This window comes from Bos grunniens, chromosome 27 (genome assembly GCF_055505025.1).
Source record: "Bos grunniens cultivar Pamir isolate PY7600 chromosome 27, Bosgru_T2T1.0, whole genome shotgun sequence".
In the NCBI taxonomy this organism is placed as follows: Eukaryota; Metazoa; Chordata; class Mammalia; order Artiodactyla; family Bovidae; genus Bos; species Bos grunniens.
This window is the reverse complement of record NC_141191.1, coordinates 7105797-7119539: the sequence shown is the minus strand read 5'-3', so window position 1 is coordinate 7119539 and position 13743 is coordinate 7105797. Positions and strand designations below refer to the sequence as shown.

The 13743-nt window shown below is 42.8% G+C and overlaps 1 protein-coding gene across 6 annotated transcripts; it reads left to right on the top strand.

The window, feature by feature from the left end:
* The first annotated feature begins 3967 nt into the window (after positions 1-3967).
* On the top strand, positions 3968-10304 carry LOC147343431 (zinc finger protein 705B-like). 6 transcript variants are annotated; one of them, XM_086379754.1, is made up of 8 exons: positions 3970-4121; positions 5396-5517; positions 6220-6302; positions 6423-6549; positions 7276-7371; positions 8009-8091; positions 8539-9153; positions 9255-9401. In XM_086379754.1, the coding sequence occupies exons 3-8, from the start codon at positions 6291-6293 to the stop codon at positions 9267-9269; spliced, it is 948 nt and encodes a 315-aa protein (XP_086235880.1). In that variant the 5' UTR covers positions 3970-4121; positions 5396-5517; positions 6220-6290; the 3' UTR covers positions 9270-9401. The 6 variants fall into 6 exon arrangements, with proteins under 6 accessions (XP_086235885.1, XP_086235881.1, XP_086235880.1 ...); XM_086379755.1 differs by lacking the exon at positions 9255-9401 and having other exon boundaries at positions 3969-4121; positions 8756-8927; XM_086379753.1 differs by having other exon boundaries at positions 8539-10304.
* The last annotated feature ends 3439 nt before the right edge of the window (positions 10305-13743 follow it).

The window sequence follows — 13743 nt, the reverse complement described above, 5'->3', positions numbered from 1 at the left end:
GACATGTTTTATGTGGTTTTTACCTCTATGTCTTGAAGAGGATCTGAATATTATTTTTACTCAAGATAGATTTTGTAATTGAGGGAAAGAGCTTCAGAAGACCTTATAAAAATGCAGAATCAGGCCCTCCCAGCCCCAACATGTGCACATTAACAACGCACCGTGTGAGTCCCGTGCGTAGAGAATATAATAAGCGTTTGTACTGGTTTATTCTCACTCTGGCCACACTGCACTCAGTTGGTGAGTTGCAATGTGTACACATGCCCGAATCCTCCTTACAGGTACAGCTCATTGTCTGTTCTGAGGCCTGGGCACCGGGCTTGCCGCTGCTCTGAGGTCATCAAATGAGCAGCAGGGTTTGAGAAGCACTGGAGGTGGTGGGCAGAGAACACCCACCTCACCGGCTGCCTCTCTTCTCCAGCAGGAAAAGACCCGAGTAGGTCCAAGAACAGCCACTGAGCCTCGTGGAGAGGACTTCCTTGGAAGAGCAAACTGTGCTCCTTCCTTCCTGCAGAGCAACGGTTGGGGAAATGTCCTCATTCTGCAGAGCCCTGCACCTCAGGGGCAGGGGGCTGCTGGCTGAAGGCGCAAGGGGATGAAACTATCAGGGAGACGGCTGGCACACTGGGGCCGTGCCCAGACCTCCCAAAACTTCTGAGACGGTCTTTCTCTGTGACCTGGGTCACAGCCTATTCCTTTTACGCTCTTGTCTCAGGATCTAAATCCTTCTCATTACATTCTTAGATTCTCACAAAACAAAACATCGTCTGATCTTCAACTTTCTCATTTCAAAGGCTCTGAATGGGCCTGAGAAATGCTGTATTTTATGGGATCCTCTGAGCATCACAGGAGTAGAGAGGAATCTGTCACAGAAGCCAGGTGAGATTGGAATTATTGGGATTGGGTGGGCTGATATTCTTGGGCCTGTGCCTCCAGGAGGCAGGGGTTTAGGACACAGGACAATTTTAGTGAGATGGCACAGATCTGGGCTCCATCAGAACACGTGCTGTCAGCTGTGAGAAGATGGTCCTCCATCCGCCCAGGTGATGGCACACAGCTTTTTAGCCATACTTGCCCCAAAATATTTAGAGTAAGCAAAGAGGGGTTCAACAATTTCCTACTTTCAAAACAAAAATAATCATTTAAATAGCCTAGGGAAGAAAGATAACAAAAAAAAATGTGTAATGACAATATATTTCAAAAAATTGAAAAAGAATGAGATAACATGTTTTTAAAAACTTATTTGAATTTATATATCATTTCAAGCTGTGTGAAATAGAACTCATGACAAATGAAGAATGAGAAAGAATGTACATAGGCTGACATTATATAGACATTAGATGCATACAGCATCTTGAAGTTCTTTTCAAGGAATTCCTAAGCCCTTCATCCTCACTGACCACATTCTGGTCTCATGAAATCCCCGAGAAGAGCTCTATGTTAAGTCTCTGCCTCCTGAGGGAATGGACAAAAGACATGGAAAACGTGTTCTGAAGTCTTTAATGTGAAATAGCACATTCCCTCCTACTCTAGTCTGGAGTTTCCCATTAGTTTCCATCAAGGTTTCCTGGAGCCAGAATTTCCCAGATCAAGGCACAGATGGGTTTGTTTGTCCCAAGAGGCCTGTGTCCATGTACAGCTGACACGAATCAACTCACTGTGTCCTCACACGGCCGTTCCTCTTACTCAGACCCCTGGTGTCTTCTCGTGCTTCTAAGGGCACAGATGAGATTGGATTAGGGCCCCACCAGAAGGCCATCACTTTAATCTAATCCTGGCTCTCACTGCAGGCTCACCAGGTAAAGTCACCTTCTGATGCACTGAGTGTTCCCGCTTCAACATATGAACTTGGGGGGCAACACAAAGCTCATTATACATACTTGACAGAAAATATTAAACCACATAATATTTTCAGAAGAAAAATCATCTGTCAAAACCCTCAAGGAACAAAGGTGATTCCACTCCAGGGTACATATCTGAAGAAAAGGAAAGAACAGCAAAAGATACAATGCACTTTCCATATTTGCAGAATTATTACTTATAAGAGCCAAGACAGGGATGCAACCTTAGTGTCCATCCACAGATGAATGGAGAAAGAAGATGTGGTATATATTAGAATGGAATACTACTTAGCAAAAAAGAAAAGAATGAAATTTGCCATTAGAAACAATAGGGATGAGCCTAGGCATACAGTGCTTAGTGAAATAAGTCAGAGAAAGACAAATACTGTATGCTATCACATATATGTTAATCTAAAAAAAAAAGAAAGAACAGAAACAGATTCACAGGTATACAATACAAACTGCTACTGCTAAGTCACTTCAGTCATATCCAACTCTGTGCAACCCCATAGACGGCAGCCCACCAGGCTCCCCCGTCCCTGGGATTCTCCAGGCAAGAACACTGGAGTGGGTTGCCATTTCCTTCTCCAATGCATGAAACTGAAAAGTGAAAGTGAAGTCGGTTAGTCGTGTCTGACTCCTAGCGACCCCGTGGACTGCAGCCCACCAGGCTCCATCCATGGGATTTTCCAGGCAAGGGTACTGGAGTGGGGTGCCATCGCCTTCTCCAACAATACAAACTAGTGGTTACCATTGGGAGGGGGAGGTGGGAGGGGCAAGTTAGGGGTTAAGGATTAAGAGATACAAACTGCCATATATAAAATAAATACACTACAAGGATATATGGTACAACACAGGGAATACACACAATATTTTATAATCATTTCAAGAGGGGTATAATGTATAAAAAATACTGTATCACTAAGTTGTATATCTGAAACAAATATAATATTGTTCATCAACTATACTTTAAAAATTAAATAAAAATAAAATAAAGTATATACGTTTTGAGTCAAAACATACCTTCTAATGTGCCAGGAGAAAATAGGAAAGAACACAAGTGTAGAAATAAATTCCCAAGCTTAGATGAAAGGCAATTCCTTTCGTTACAGTGGGAAGATGGCATAATTAATACATGACCCTACAAGAGTTCTTTAAATCTTGTGGTAGAAAGAGTCCACACTCAAAATTATCTATTTCATTTTGGAAACAGTCTGTACATAATCTGATGAATGTAAAGGAAAAGGATAAGTCCATGGAGACTGAATGGTAATGGCATAAGTTTAAAATATTCTTTTTAAAAATTTGAAGTACAGTGGATTTACCTTAATATACTAGTTTCAGGTGAAATATTCTTTAATGAATATGGGAGATGGAATTGAAATGCACAAGATAATAGGCTCACCAGGCATTGTATGAGGTATAAGCAAAATGTCCTCGGATACAGTGAAATACTGTGTCCCTTGGTTAAATTTTTTCCACTTGGGAACCAGGAATTTTAAGCTTAAAGAGCCATCTCCACATCCATAAGATTTCCACTCAAATATTTAAATCAGCTGTGCATACAATGGAAATAAAATTACTTATGATAGTTTACCGTGTAGGAACACTTGTATGGATTTTCCTACTAACCAAGAAGCAAAGTATAAAGTTGTCTTCCCATTTTCTTTACACAGTTAATAGATTTTTAACATGTTCTTGAAGGTACTGTGTTGTCAGTACTTTAAAAGTCATGCTCTGCCGCCCAGCAATAGATTTTATGCTGTCACCTCATTATTTATATTTCAAATGTTCATAGTTCTTCATCTTGCACTTCATTTTTAATTCCAAATTTCTCCCAGGGAACCCCAGCTTCATTTCCACAGAATCCCAGTGTGTCTGATGCCCTGTTTTTTGAAGACAGTACAGAGAATGCACTCAAAACTTTTTATGAATGAAGAAGAGAATGATGGATTTTCTCACTGTCCCTGGACAATGTCATTACATCTTTGCTCTTCCAACACTGGGTGTGGGTTACAATTTTGATTAATCTGGAAAATCCAGACTTTCAAACCGGTTCACTGACTGAAACCCTATCAAGCTCAGGAGGATCTTGATAGGGTGGATCAGGTTGGGTTATAAACTGCTATTCAGGTTTAAAAGGAAGTCAAACAGACAGAGGGAGGCATTTGTTCAGAGAAGCTGAACCATTTAGGAGGTTGGAGGAAGAGGAATCAGTTGCTTGCTATGGAATCCTCAGAATCCATTTGGTTTGACCCGCTCCTCCAATTTAGGGTTTTGGTGAGTGCTCCAAACTGTGAGAAAGGACTGTGCTTCCTTCCTTTAATGTTATGTCTTATCTGTCTGTAGACACGTCATGGTCTCTGAATCGTACTGTGTCAACATTTTCTCTGCCACTCTCATTCCAACCTTTGACTGTTCACATCCCTTTTTTCAGCTCCAACATTTCTGTCTTGAATCTATTTATCCACCTAACCTAAGATCCTAATCTTGTGCTTTCAAATACAGTACCATGTGGCTTGAACATTTAAATTAATCCAATTAAATAGCTAAATTTCAGTCATTGGTACTGCCAGCCAGACTTCATCCCACGTGTGTGACACTTTCTGTATCACACAATGCAGATACAGTGTCCTTCGTCTTGAAAAGTTTTATTGGTCATTGATCTACATCTGATGTTTTTAAATATTTGTTTCTAAATATTTAGGTGATTATCTTCTAAGTTTTCATTTTCTGCTTCTCTGAATTAATTTCCTTTAATGGATTTCATCAGGTGATTTTCCTCACTTTATTTATGTGTCTTGAGATCTATTTTTATGTTGAAATAATTATCTCAAGATGGAATAAATCACTTGAAATACTTATTTTAATTCTTCCAAAAAATTAATATATATTAACTTCCTTTGATTCTTATGACATCTAAGCTGAACAAGCCAAAGTTGCCTAGGTTCCATCTTCTTTCTATTGTAGGCAGCCTGTTACATATGCCTGGGGTTTCCCTGGATATCATAGTAATTTACCTATTCCTATTATCAGTAGAAGACATATTCTAAGACTGAAAAAGAACACTTCACTTCACTTTCGAAATTGTCTTAAGTTGAATCGAAACCAAAGGCAATCCAGGGTCAAGTCTTGATTGGTTTTCCTGAACAGTCCCTCCCAGCTTGGGTTTCCCCAGGTTCTCTGCATACTCTAATCACTAATCCAGTCACTTTTCCTTGAGTGGATTTTGGGATTTGTGTTTTGTCCTGGACACTAGATTTCTCTCCACAGTGAGCAGAGGCATGGATCCAGGAATTCATTTCTGATAGGAAATGATCCCTAGGCTTTCATTTTGGTTTCAAAGGGAGGACCGGAGAGCAGAAGATTGAGAGCAAATATCTCCAGGGAGATTTCTGTTTCAAGATAGAGGGGATGTGGTGAGGGGATTGACTTTGGATATATGGAGAGGTTCCGCCCAAACTAAGCGATAAATACAAAGAGAGAAATAACAGGAGTTTCTTCTGATTATTGTTGTTAGAAGTCATCTTACAGAACCTATTGATCTTTGTTAGGCTAAAGGTATTTGATCACAAGACACAGACTGAGCAAAATTAAATGACAGCTGCTCCTTCCTCTAGTGTAACCCTGTCATATATTCAAGATTTTGGAACCTCTGGGTGTCCATTGTAAATTGGTAAGTAAAGCAATTTCCTTCTAAACCTCCATATTTCTGACCATCCTCAAGCAGGAGGATTGAGACGGTCTGACAGTAACACTGTGACTCCTGGACTCCTGCTGCTTCCTGGTGCAGGGATGTTAAGGACCGGGCTGGCAGGGTGGGTGCTATGGTTCCTCCAAATGGAAGAAGTCCTCAGTCTAACTCCATCCTAAAAGAGGTCCTAGGGTAATTGATATCCATATCCATGGAGGACAGAACTAACCTTAGGGCTGAGGGAGAACTGGAAGGCAGTGTGTTTCCAGAGGACTGCCAGGGCTGTTGCAGAAGCACTGTGGGCGCATAAGGCAGGAGATGATCTGGGGGCTTCCAGAGTGCTTACCTACAGCTGTAAACCACCATCCACTCTGGCGAGAGTCAGGATCCCCAATGGTGGGAATCAGGGAGGACACTGAGCGCTTCTGGGTGCCACGGACTGATGAACACAAAGTCAATGCTTAGCACGTTCTTATTTGCAGACTCTGACTTTTTGTGTTAGCAACCGCAGCTCTAGCTCTTCACATGGGATCTGGGAGAGAAGAAGCTGCATAGTATTCCCTGGACGCACCACTGGCTTCCGAGTGCTGGGCTGGGGCTACACCCAGGTGAAGGTTGGGGCTTGAATTCAGGTGGGTCTGGAAGCACAGGACTGCGGTCTCATGGCTTCTTCTCCATCCTCAGGTTGGCCTGCCTAGTGCTTGATCGGCTGTGAGTGAGATCCCGAGAAAGGCTCCCGGTGACTGAGCTTAAGGATGGAGCCCCTGGTGAGTAGTGATGCTTCCTCCTGAAGCTGCACCCAGTCCCCATCCTTCCTCAGCTCAGCCGCCCACTCTGGACAGTGGTAGGGCTGCTCTGTCTAAACCAGAATATCCCTGATGTTTTAGGAATCAGTGACATTTGGAGATGTAGCCATCGACTTCACCCAGGAAGAGTGGAGCCTGCTAGACAAGTCCCAGAAAAACCTGTTTAGAAATGTGATGCTGGAAACTGTCACCCACCTGGTCTCTATAGGTGAGTCTGTCAACAGGGATGTGCCTGCACCTGTGTCCATTCTGTTCATTCACTCACTGAACAAGCTATCCTGTGTCCCACTCCAGCTGCTTCCTGATTCTCTGCTAGTTCTCATAACTATATAAAAGGAAGCTGTTCCTTTCCAGGTACTTTTTATTACCACATGGAAGGGTTATCTTGGCCAGGTTTCATATCTTTGTTGCTACTCAGTGTCAACATTCAGAACAGAGCTGAGGATTCAATGGATATTGTAATACATAAATAATAGGATAAAGGATGAAATATTTTTTTAAATAATTCTTTTGTTCCTGTCACTGCATGAAGGCTTGAGACCAGAGTACATGTATATGTCATATTCATGTCTGTATATGACATAATTTTGATTCTTCCTGTAAGGTGAATCATTACTGGATCCTGTTTGACAGAAATATTCAGCCCACTGTAGAGTCTTTTGATCTTTCCCATTTGGAAAAGATTCTGTGGACTCTCTCTGAACTGGTGCATGGGCATCAGCCTTAGACAGCCTCACTGTTCTTGCTGCTGCTCTGGGTTTCCTCCTGATCCATTGAAGGACCTTCACTGTTCTGTCTGGTAAAGATGTTGCTGCCTACACTGACCTTCAATTATCTCTTTACTTTCCTCAGTACCTTACCTGTTTTGAGCACAGCAAAGAGTAATTAGCCTGGACTCAAAATCCACAGCTTTTTTTTTTTTTTAATCAAACAGGCTATCAGATCAGCAAATCAGATGTGGTTTTCCAACTGGAACAAGGGAAAGAGTTGTGGACACAAGCAGCAGGAGGCCTCCAAGGTCAGAGTCCAGGTGAGCATCCTTGGAGATACCGAATGAAAGTGAAGTGAGGGACATATCCTAAAATGAAGTGAGGACATTTGGGCATATTCCTCACATTGTTATCATCCTGTGCATCTATCACCACAATTCATATTACTTCCTTCCAGCCACTTGCTCTTCTTTCAGGGAAAAAGTGCTGTGGGCTTTCTGAACTTAAAACTTCTACATAGTGATTCTTGTCCTGATCCTCCCATTTAATGTTTTTTCCATCATAATAGACAATGACTCTTAAAAAAATATATATATATATATTTTTTTGTTTTAATATGGACCATTTTAAAGTCTTTATTGAATTTGTTAGAATATTTCTCCAGTTTTATGATTTGGTTTTTCAGTCACAAGACATGTGGGATCTCAGCTCCCCTATCAGGGATCAAGCCCACACTCCCTGCACTGGAAGGTGAAATCTTAACCCCTGCACCACCAGGGAAGCTCCTAGACAATTACCTTTAAAGTATTTCTACTACCTCAGGATTTCTTTGTTATACACAGTTTCTCCATCTAAGTACCAATTTTTGAAACACAGGCACATAGACCTTGGTATTTATCTATGTTTTTATTTCTCTAATGCCATTCTAAAACCTATACATTCTTTCCATTTCTGTAGGCAGTGAAAGTCTCTTTAGACAACAAGAAATGACATTAATGCAAAGTGTCTACTGGAAGCACACATCCCCAGTAAGGACAATGGTACGTTTCATGGGTGAGAAGCCCAGGCAGCAACTGAATGACCTAGTGATGAGATAAGTTGGTAACTGAGCACAATTTCCTGTATGTAAGTTGAAATTGAGCTTTTTCCAGGCAAATGTTTAGATATCTGAAACTAATTAATAAGATAGTATGAGCTCAAAACCATAATATAAGAAAAAAAAGTCAGTTGCTAAAACATTGCTCATCTTATAGTCTTTAAAACACAATGAAATCTTCAAAATTAATGTGATATCTGGGGTCAGGAAACTAGAAAAGAGAATGTTTGTGCCTGCAGGGGAATAACACAACATGTGTTTGCAGCCAACACTGGAGACACTTTAACAGGAGACTATTATCGGCTGATGCTCTAGGGTGAATATGTAGGCAATGAGTGTCTACCTGGACATGGGCAAACCAGTAACAGCCTCATATCTCCTCCCCTCAAAGCAGGTTTCTCACCCACAAGGGGATCCCGCTGAATGTGCTGATTTGGGAGATGAAGTTACTCCTACATCTTCACTTCAATATTCAATAGTTCCCTTCAGAAGCAAACATAATGTCAGCAAACAGCATGGAAAATCACTTAGTCAAGGGTCATTCCTCAATGGACAGGGTCATATTCACACTAGACGTAAATCATGTGAATGTGCTCTGTGTGGGAAAGTTTTTAATAGATGCTCTAGCCTTAGCAGACATAAGATGATTCACACTGGAGAGAAACCATTCAAATGTCAACTGTGTGAGAAAGTCTTCAATCAAAGATTCTCCCTGAAAGTACATGAGAAAACGCACACAGGAGAGAAGCCCTATGAATGTCATCAGTGTGGAAAAGCCTTTAGTAGATGTGCTAGCCTCAGGAGACACAGCATGATTCACACTGGAGAGAAACCATTCAAATGTCATCTGTGTGGGAAAGTCTTCAATCAAAAGTCCTCCTTGAAACAACATGAGAGAACTCACACAGGAGAGAAGAGATATGAATGTCATCAGTGCGGCAAAGCCTTTCTTCAAAGCTCTGGCCTTAGTTCACATAAGAAAGTCCACACTGGAGAGAAGCCACATGTATGTCTTGAGTGTGGGAAGGCCTTTACTCATAGTTCGGGGCTTCATGTGCACAAAAGAATCCACATTAAAGAGAAACCACATGTATGCTCTGTGTGTAGGAAGGCCTTCAATAAATATGCTAAGCTGAGGGAACATGAGAGAACCCACAGTGGAGAGAAGCCCTATGAATGTCAGCTCTGTCGAGAACACTTCACTCGTGCCTCTTCCCTTAGACGACACAAGGGAACCCAGCACAGGAGAGAAAACCAGTAGGACCCTCAGTAGATGTTCTGACCTGAGGTGACATAATCAATGTGGAGGTTCCTTCAGGCATTGTGCTATGCAGTCCAGACAGGCACTGCCTGTGGATGTGGATCCACACATGTGCTTTCTCTGTGACTAAGCCTTTAGTCATTAGCCTGACCTCGTGTAACTTAACAGAACTCACTCTACAAACACAATATGGGTGTTTCCAGCAACAGCCCCCAACTCTAAAGACCTTAGAGGACATGAGCAGAGGATAAGCAACCCCTTCTACTTCTTTGATAATTATTGATCTATGTGAACCAACTCCACGGAGAGAACCACTAAGACTGTGATAACTGTTGACAACCATTCAGTTGATGTGCACAAGAAACCTTGAAAAAAAATAAACACAAGAACAAAGATGAAGACTCTTGAAAGATACCAAAGTAGGTTGAGCAACACCAAGCATACTTTTAAATAATTCATCCTACAGAAGTTATTTCCTGGAAAGGTATGAGAAATTCTTTCTCCATAGAGCAACCCCTCTGGTTCACACATGCTCAGTCTATAGAACACACTCTCAGGGTCATGACAGAAAGGAAGACTTCAGGGATCACTTTCATTTCTCAGTCAACATTAAATTCTCACACTGAGGATGCAGCAATCCTAAAATCAAAAGTGAATCTACAGCTAGATTTCATATCAGAAAAAAAAAAGATACTGTGTGGGAGGGAGAATCCTATAAGAATCCTGTAACAGTCAGGCAGTTTGTGATTGGGGGAAATACCTCTTCATGAAAATGTGGTATCAAATGGAGAGTGAAGTGACCCAGCGACATGGAATGTAGGTTTTTGTAAAATTAAAGTCTGTCCAAAAAAGTCATAGTGGAAAATATTCAAACAATAAAGTCTGTGGCTAAAGGAGCTTAGTGTTGCTGTCTGGTTTCCTTGGGCCCCTGCAAACACAGGGATGGGCTGGGAGGTGGCACTGGTGGTAAAGAACCCAGCTGCCAGGGCAGGTAGATGCCTGAGTCAGGAATACCCCCTGGAGGAGGGCATCACAACCCACTCCAGTATTCTTGCCTGAAGAATCCCCATGGACAGAGGAACCTGGTGGGCTACAGTCCACAGGGTTGCAGAGTCGGACATGACAGAAGAGACTTAGCACAGGGGTGCAGGTCTGCACTCTGCAAAAGTGGGCGGAGACTCAGCCCCACTCTCTGAGTCCCCTTTTCTCCATTGCTCTTTCCTCACAACTCAGATCCACTCATTCCAACATACCCCCCATCTACCCCTTCAGGTCCCGGTGGGTGACACAGCTCTAATCTTCAGCTCCACTGGCCAGGTTTCCCAGAATGTCACAACCTGCTCAGGCAAGGTCCTTAGGGAGCCTCAGAGACATCTGGTCCTACGTTATTTGAGGCCCTTAAACCTATGTCTGCAGATGGAAACCACCCGGGGCTCAAGAGACAGACATCTCTGCCCTCCAAGACCTCAGAAATCTCTGTTATTCTGTACCAAAGCCTCAGAACTGTGCCAAGTGGATGGAGGGTTCCTTCCATGATCATACTAATTTACTCAGCTAATTCCTGAATTATGCACACAGTTGTCTCACTAAACAGGACAAGCTCATGGAATAAATCTGCAGGAATATAAAATGTGTAAACTACCAGCCATCACACAAGCAGGTTTTTAAAATAATTAGCGCAAAAAAAAAAAAATAATAATAATTAGCGCAATGTACTTTTCCTCCCCAAAAAATGTTGTCACAAAGCAGATCTCCCCACCTTGTCTGTAGGACTTGAAAAGTTATCCTTTGACACATATCCATATCCTTTTCCTCACAAAAACCCTCCCATAGCTTCAGGGCGGAAGACATTCACTGTAGCTCCTGTTCAAACTGCTGCTGTCCCAGGAGAACGACCCTCCTCCAAACCTCTAAATCATTGGATTCTTTCTTAACATATGAAACTAGGATACATATTTTATGCCTCCAATAATACTTAGGAATTCAGAGAAACATTCTTTTTTTCCAAAACTTGAAACACTGAGGAAAGTATGGAATACCACAATGATTCCTTTCCTCCCAATTCCAAATTCTGTAAGTGACTTCAATTTTCTATCTCTTTTCTAGAGGAGAGTCCTGCTCCCAATGTGAACACATTATGACATACTCCTTTTGGACAGGTTTCATTTTGGACAACCAGGAAAAGGAGGTTTTGAGGACTGGAAGCCAATAAAAGGGGAGGTAGTAGTGAGCCAAAGGGAGTGGGCCTTTTAACAAGGCAGTTTTGGTGAAAATGAAGCTGAACGTATGGCAACCCAGATCTTAAACCTGCTCCCTTGTATTGATATAGAGGGAAAGTGAAAGTGAAGGTCACTCAGTCCTGTCCGACTCTTGTGACCCCACAGACCAAACAGTCCATGGAGTTCTCCAGACCAGAATACTGGAGTAGGTAGCCTTTCCCTTCTCCAGGGGATCTTCCCAACCCAGGGATTGAAGCCAGGTCTCCCACACTGCAGGGGATTCTTTACCAGCTGAGCCACAAGGGACGCCCTGAGGGAAGCGTCACCAAAGGTTTACAGGGGGTTTGAAAATCTGTATCACAGAACTGAGACTCTGAAATGGGGACAGACCTAGAAGATCAGAATTCAAAATTCTGATGGGAAATCCAGAAATGCATTGAAAAGTGAGTGGAAAACTAGGAGGGAAGCCTCTTGGGATAAATAAACGTTGCTGTTCAGTTGTTAAGTCATGTCCAACTGTTTGGACCCTCCTGGACTGTACCCCACCAGGCTCCTCTGTCCTTCGGGATTTTCAGGCAAGAATACTGGAGTGGGTTGCCATTTCCTTCTCCAGAGGATCTTCCACACCCGGGACTGAATCAGAGTCTGCTGTGTCTCCTGCACTGCAAGCATATTCTTTACCACTGAGCCATCAGGGAAGCCAAATACACTACCTTCAATAAAAAAAAGCATTTTTTTTAAGAACTGCATCCAAACCATAGGGAAGAATCAAAGATGTCTGACTCTGCAGTTTTATTTTGGTAAATGAAAAAATAACTGTTTTGTAGCTTCACTTGATTTAGAGGGTCACCCCCCTCTATTTTTTTCCCTTCAAAATATAAAGTCCTTCAGCTGGTGCATTTTCTACTGTAGGGCTTTTGTAGGGAAGGAGCGGGTACTCTATCTCATTAAATCAGCGGGTCAGCACAGCAAGGTCCTTTGGAAGTGGCAAGTCCTTGAGTTAGGGAGGCACGTGGAAAACTCTCCCAAATAAAAAAGAGGAATGTGTGTGTCTGTTACTCAGTCGTGTCCGACTCTGCGACCCCATGGACTATAGCCTGCAGGCTCCTCTGTCCATGGGATTCTCCAGGCAAGAATACTGGAGTGGGTTGCCATTTCCTTCTCTAGGGGATCTTCCCAACCCAGGGATCAAACCTGGGTCTCCCACACTGCAGGCAGATTCTTTACCATCTGAGCTACTAGGGAAGCCCAAAAAGGAGGAATAGTTTGGCTAACTGCCTACTTTGAAAGTTAAAGGGCCCACCTGCATCATCAGCATCACCATGCCTAAATATCACTTCTTCCTTAAACTACACCCCAGTTAGATAGATAAGACACACACACAGATAGATGTCTTGGTGAGACAGGCCTGGGACTGGGACACTTTGCTGCAGTGCTGGAATGCTTGCACCCTACAAAATCCAAAGAAACTGTAGGAGACTAAAAATAACTGTGTGCATGTGCAGTTGGGGCGAATTCTTCAACCCAAAAGACACACAAAGACAAAAATAAACTCAGCAGTCATTTCTGAAGAGCCAGGAGCAAAAACTGAGTGTAAGAACAAAAGTAGGGCACTGAGCGCCCTCTGCACTCAACACCACAAAAAGGTGGGCAAACCACCTAAGCCACGCCTCCAGCCTGAGCCCACTCCAACCCTCACCCCAAATAAGGAAGAAGCTCCCTGCTCCAACCCTAACCCTTCTGGGAACTGGCAAGGGAACTATTGCTTCACACACACACACACACACACATATTCTGGGAGCTAGCAAGGGAACTATTGCTTCTCTCTCTCTCTCTCACACACACACACACATTCTTCGGCCAGAGCAGGAGCCCCAGTAAAGCCTCGCCTGAAACTCTCCTCTGCCCTCTACTCAATTTCTGCAGATTGCAGAAGGCCAAGACTGGTCGTACCACGTGGGGGAAGGTGTCTCCAAAGAGCAGTTTCACTTCTAGCACGTGTGAATCTTGATTAACCGTCAAGTCCATGTGGGGGGAAAAAAAAAACTGTGCGGTCAGAGATCGTGATGGATTTAAGAGTGAGAAACGGGGGAAATGCCAGCTTTCATGCCCTCCA

What these genes read in the sequence shown, in the direction of transcription:
- LOC147343431 (XM_086379753.1), top strand. An exon ending in CACCCACCTGGTCTCTATAG is followed by an intron (nt 6,550 to 7,275) that starts GTGAGTCTGTCA and finishes TTAATCAAACAG; the next exon opens with GCTATCAGATCAGCAAATCA. An exon ending in CATCCCCAGTAAGGACAATG is followed by an intron (nt 8,092 to 8,538) that starts GTACGTTTCATG and finishes CTCCCCTCAAAG; the next exon opens with CAGGTTTCTCACCCACAAGG.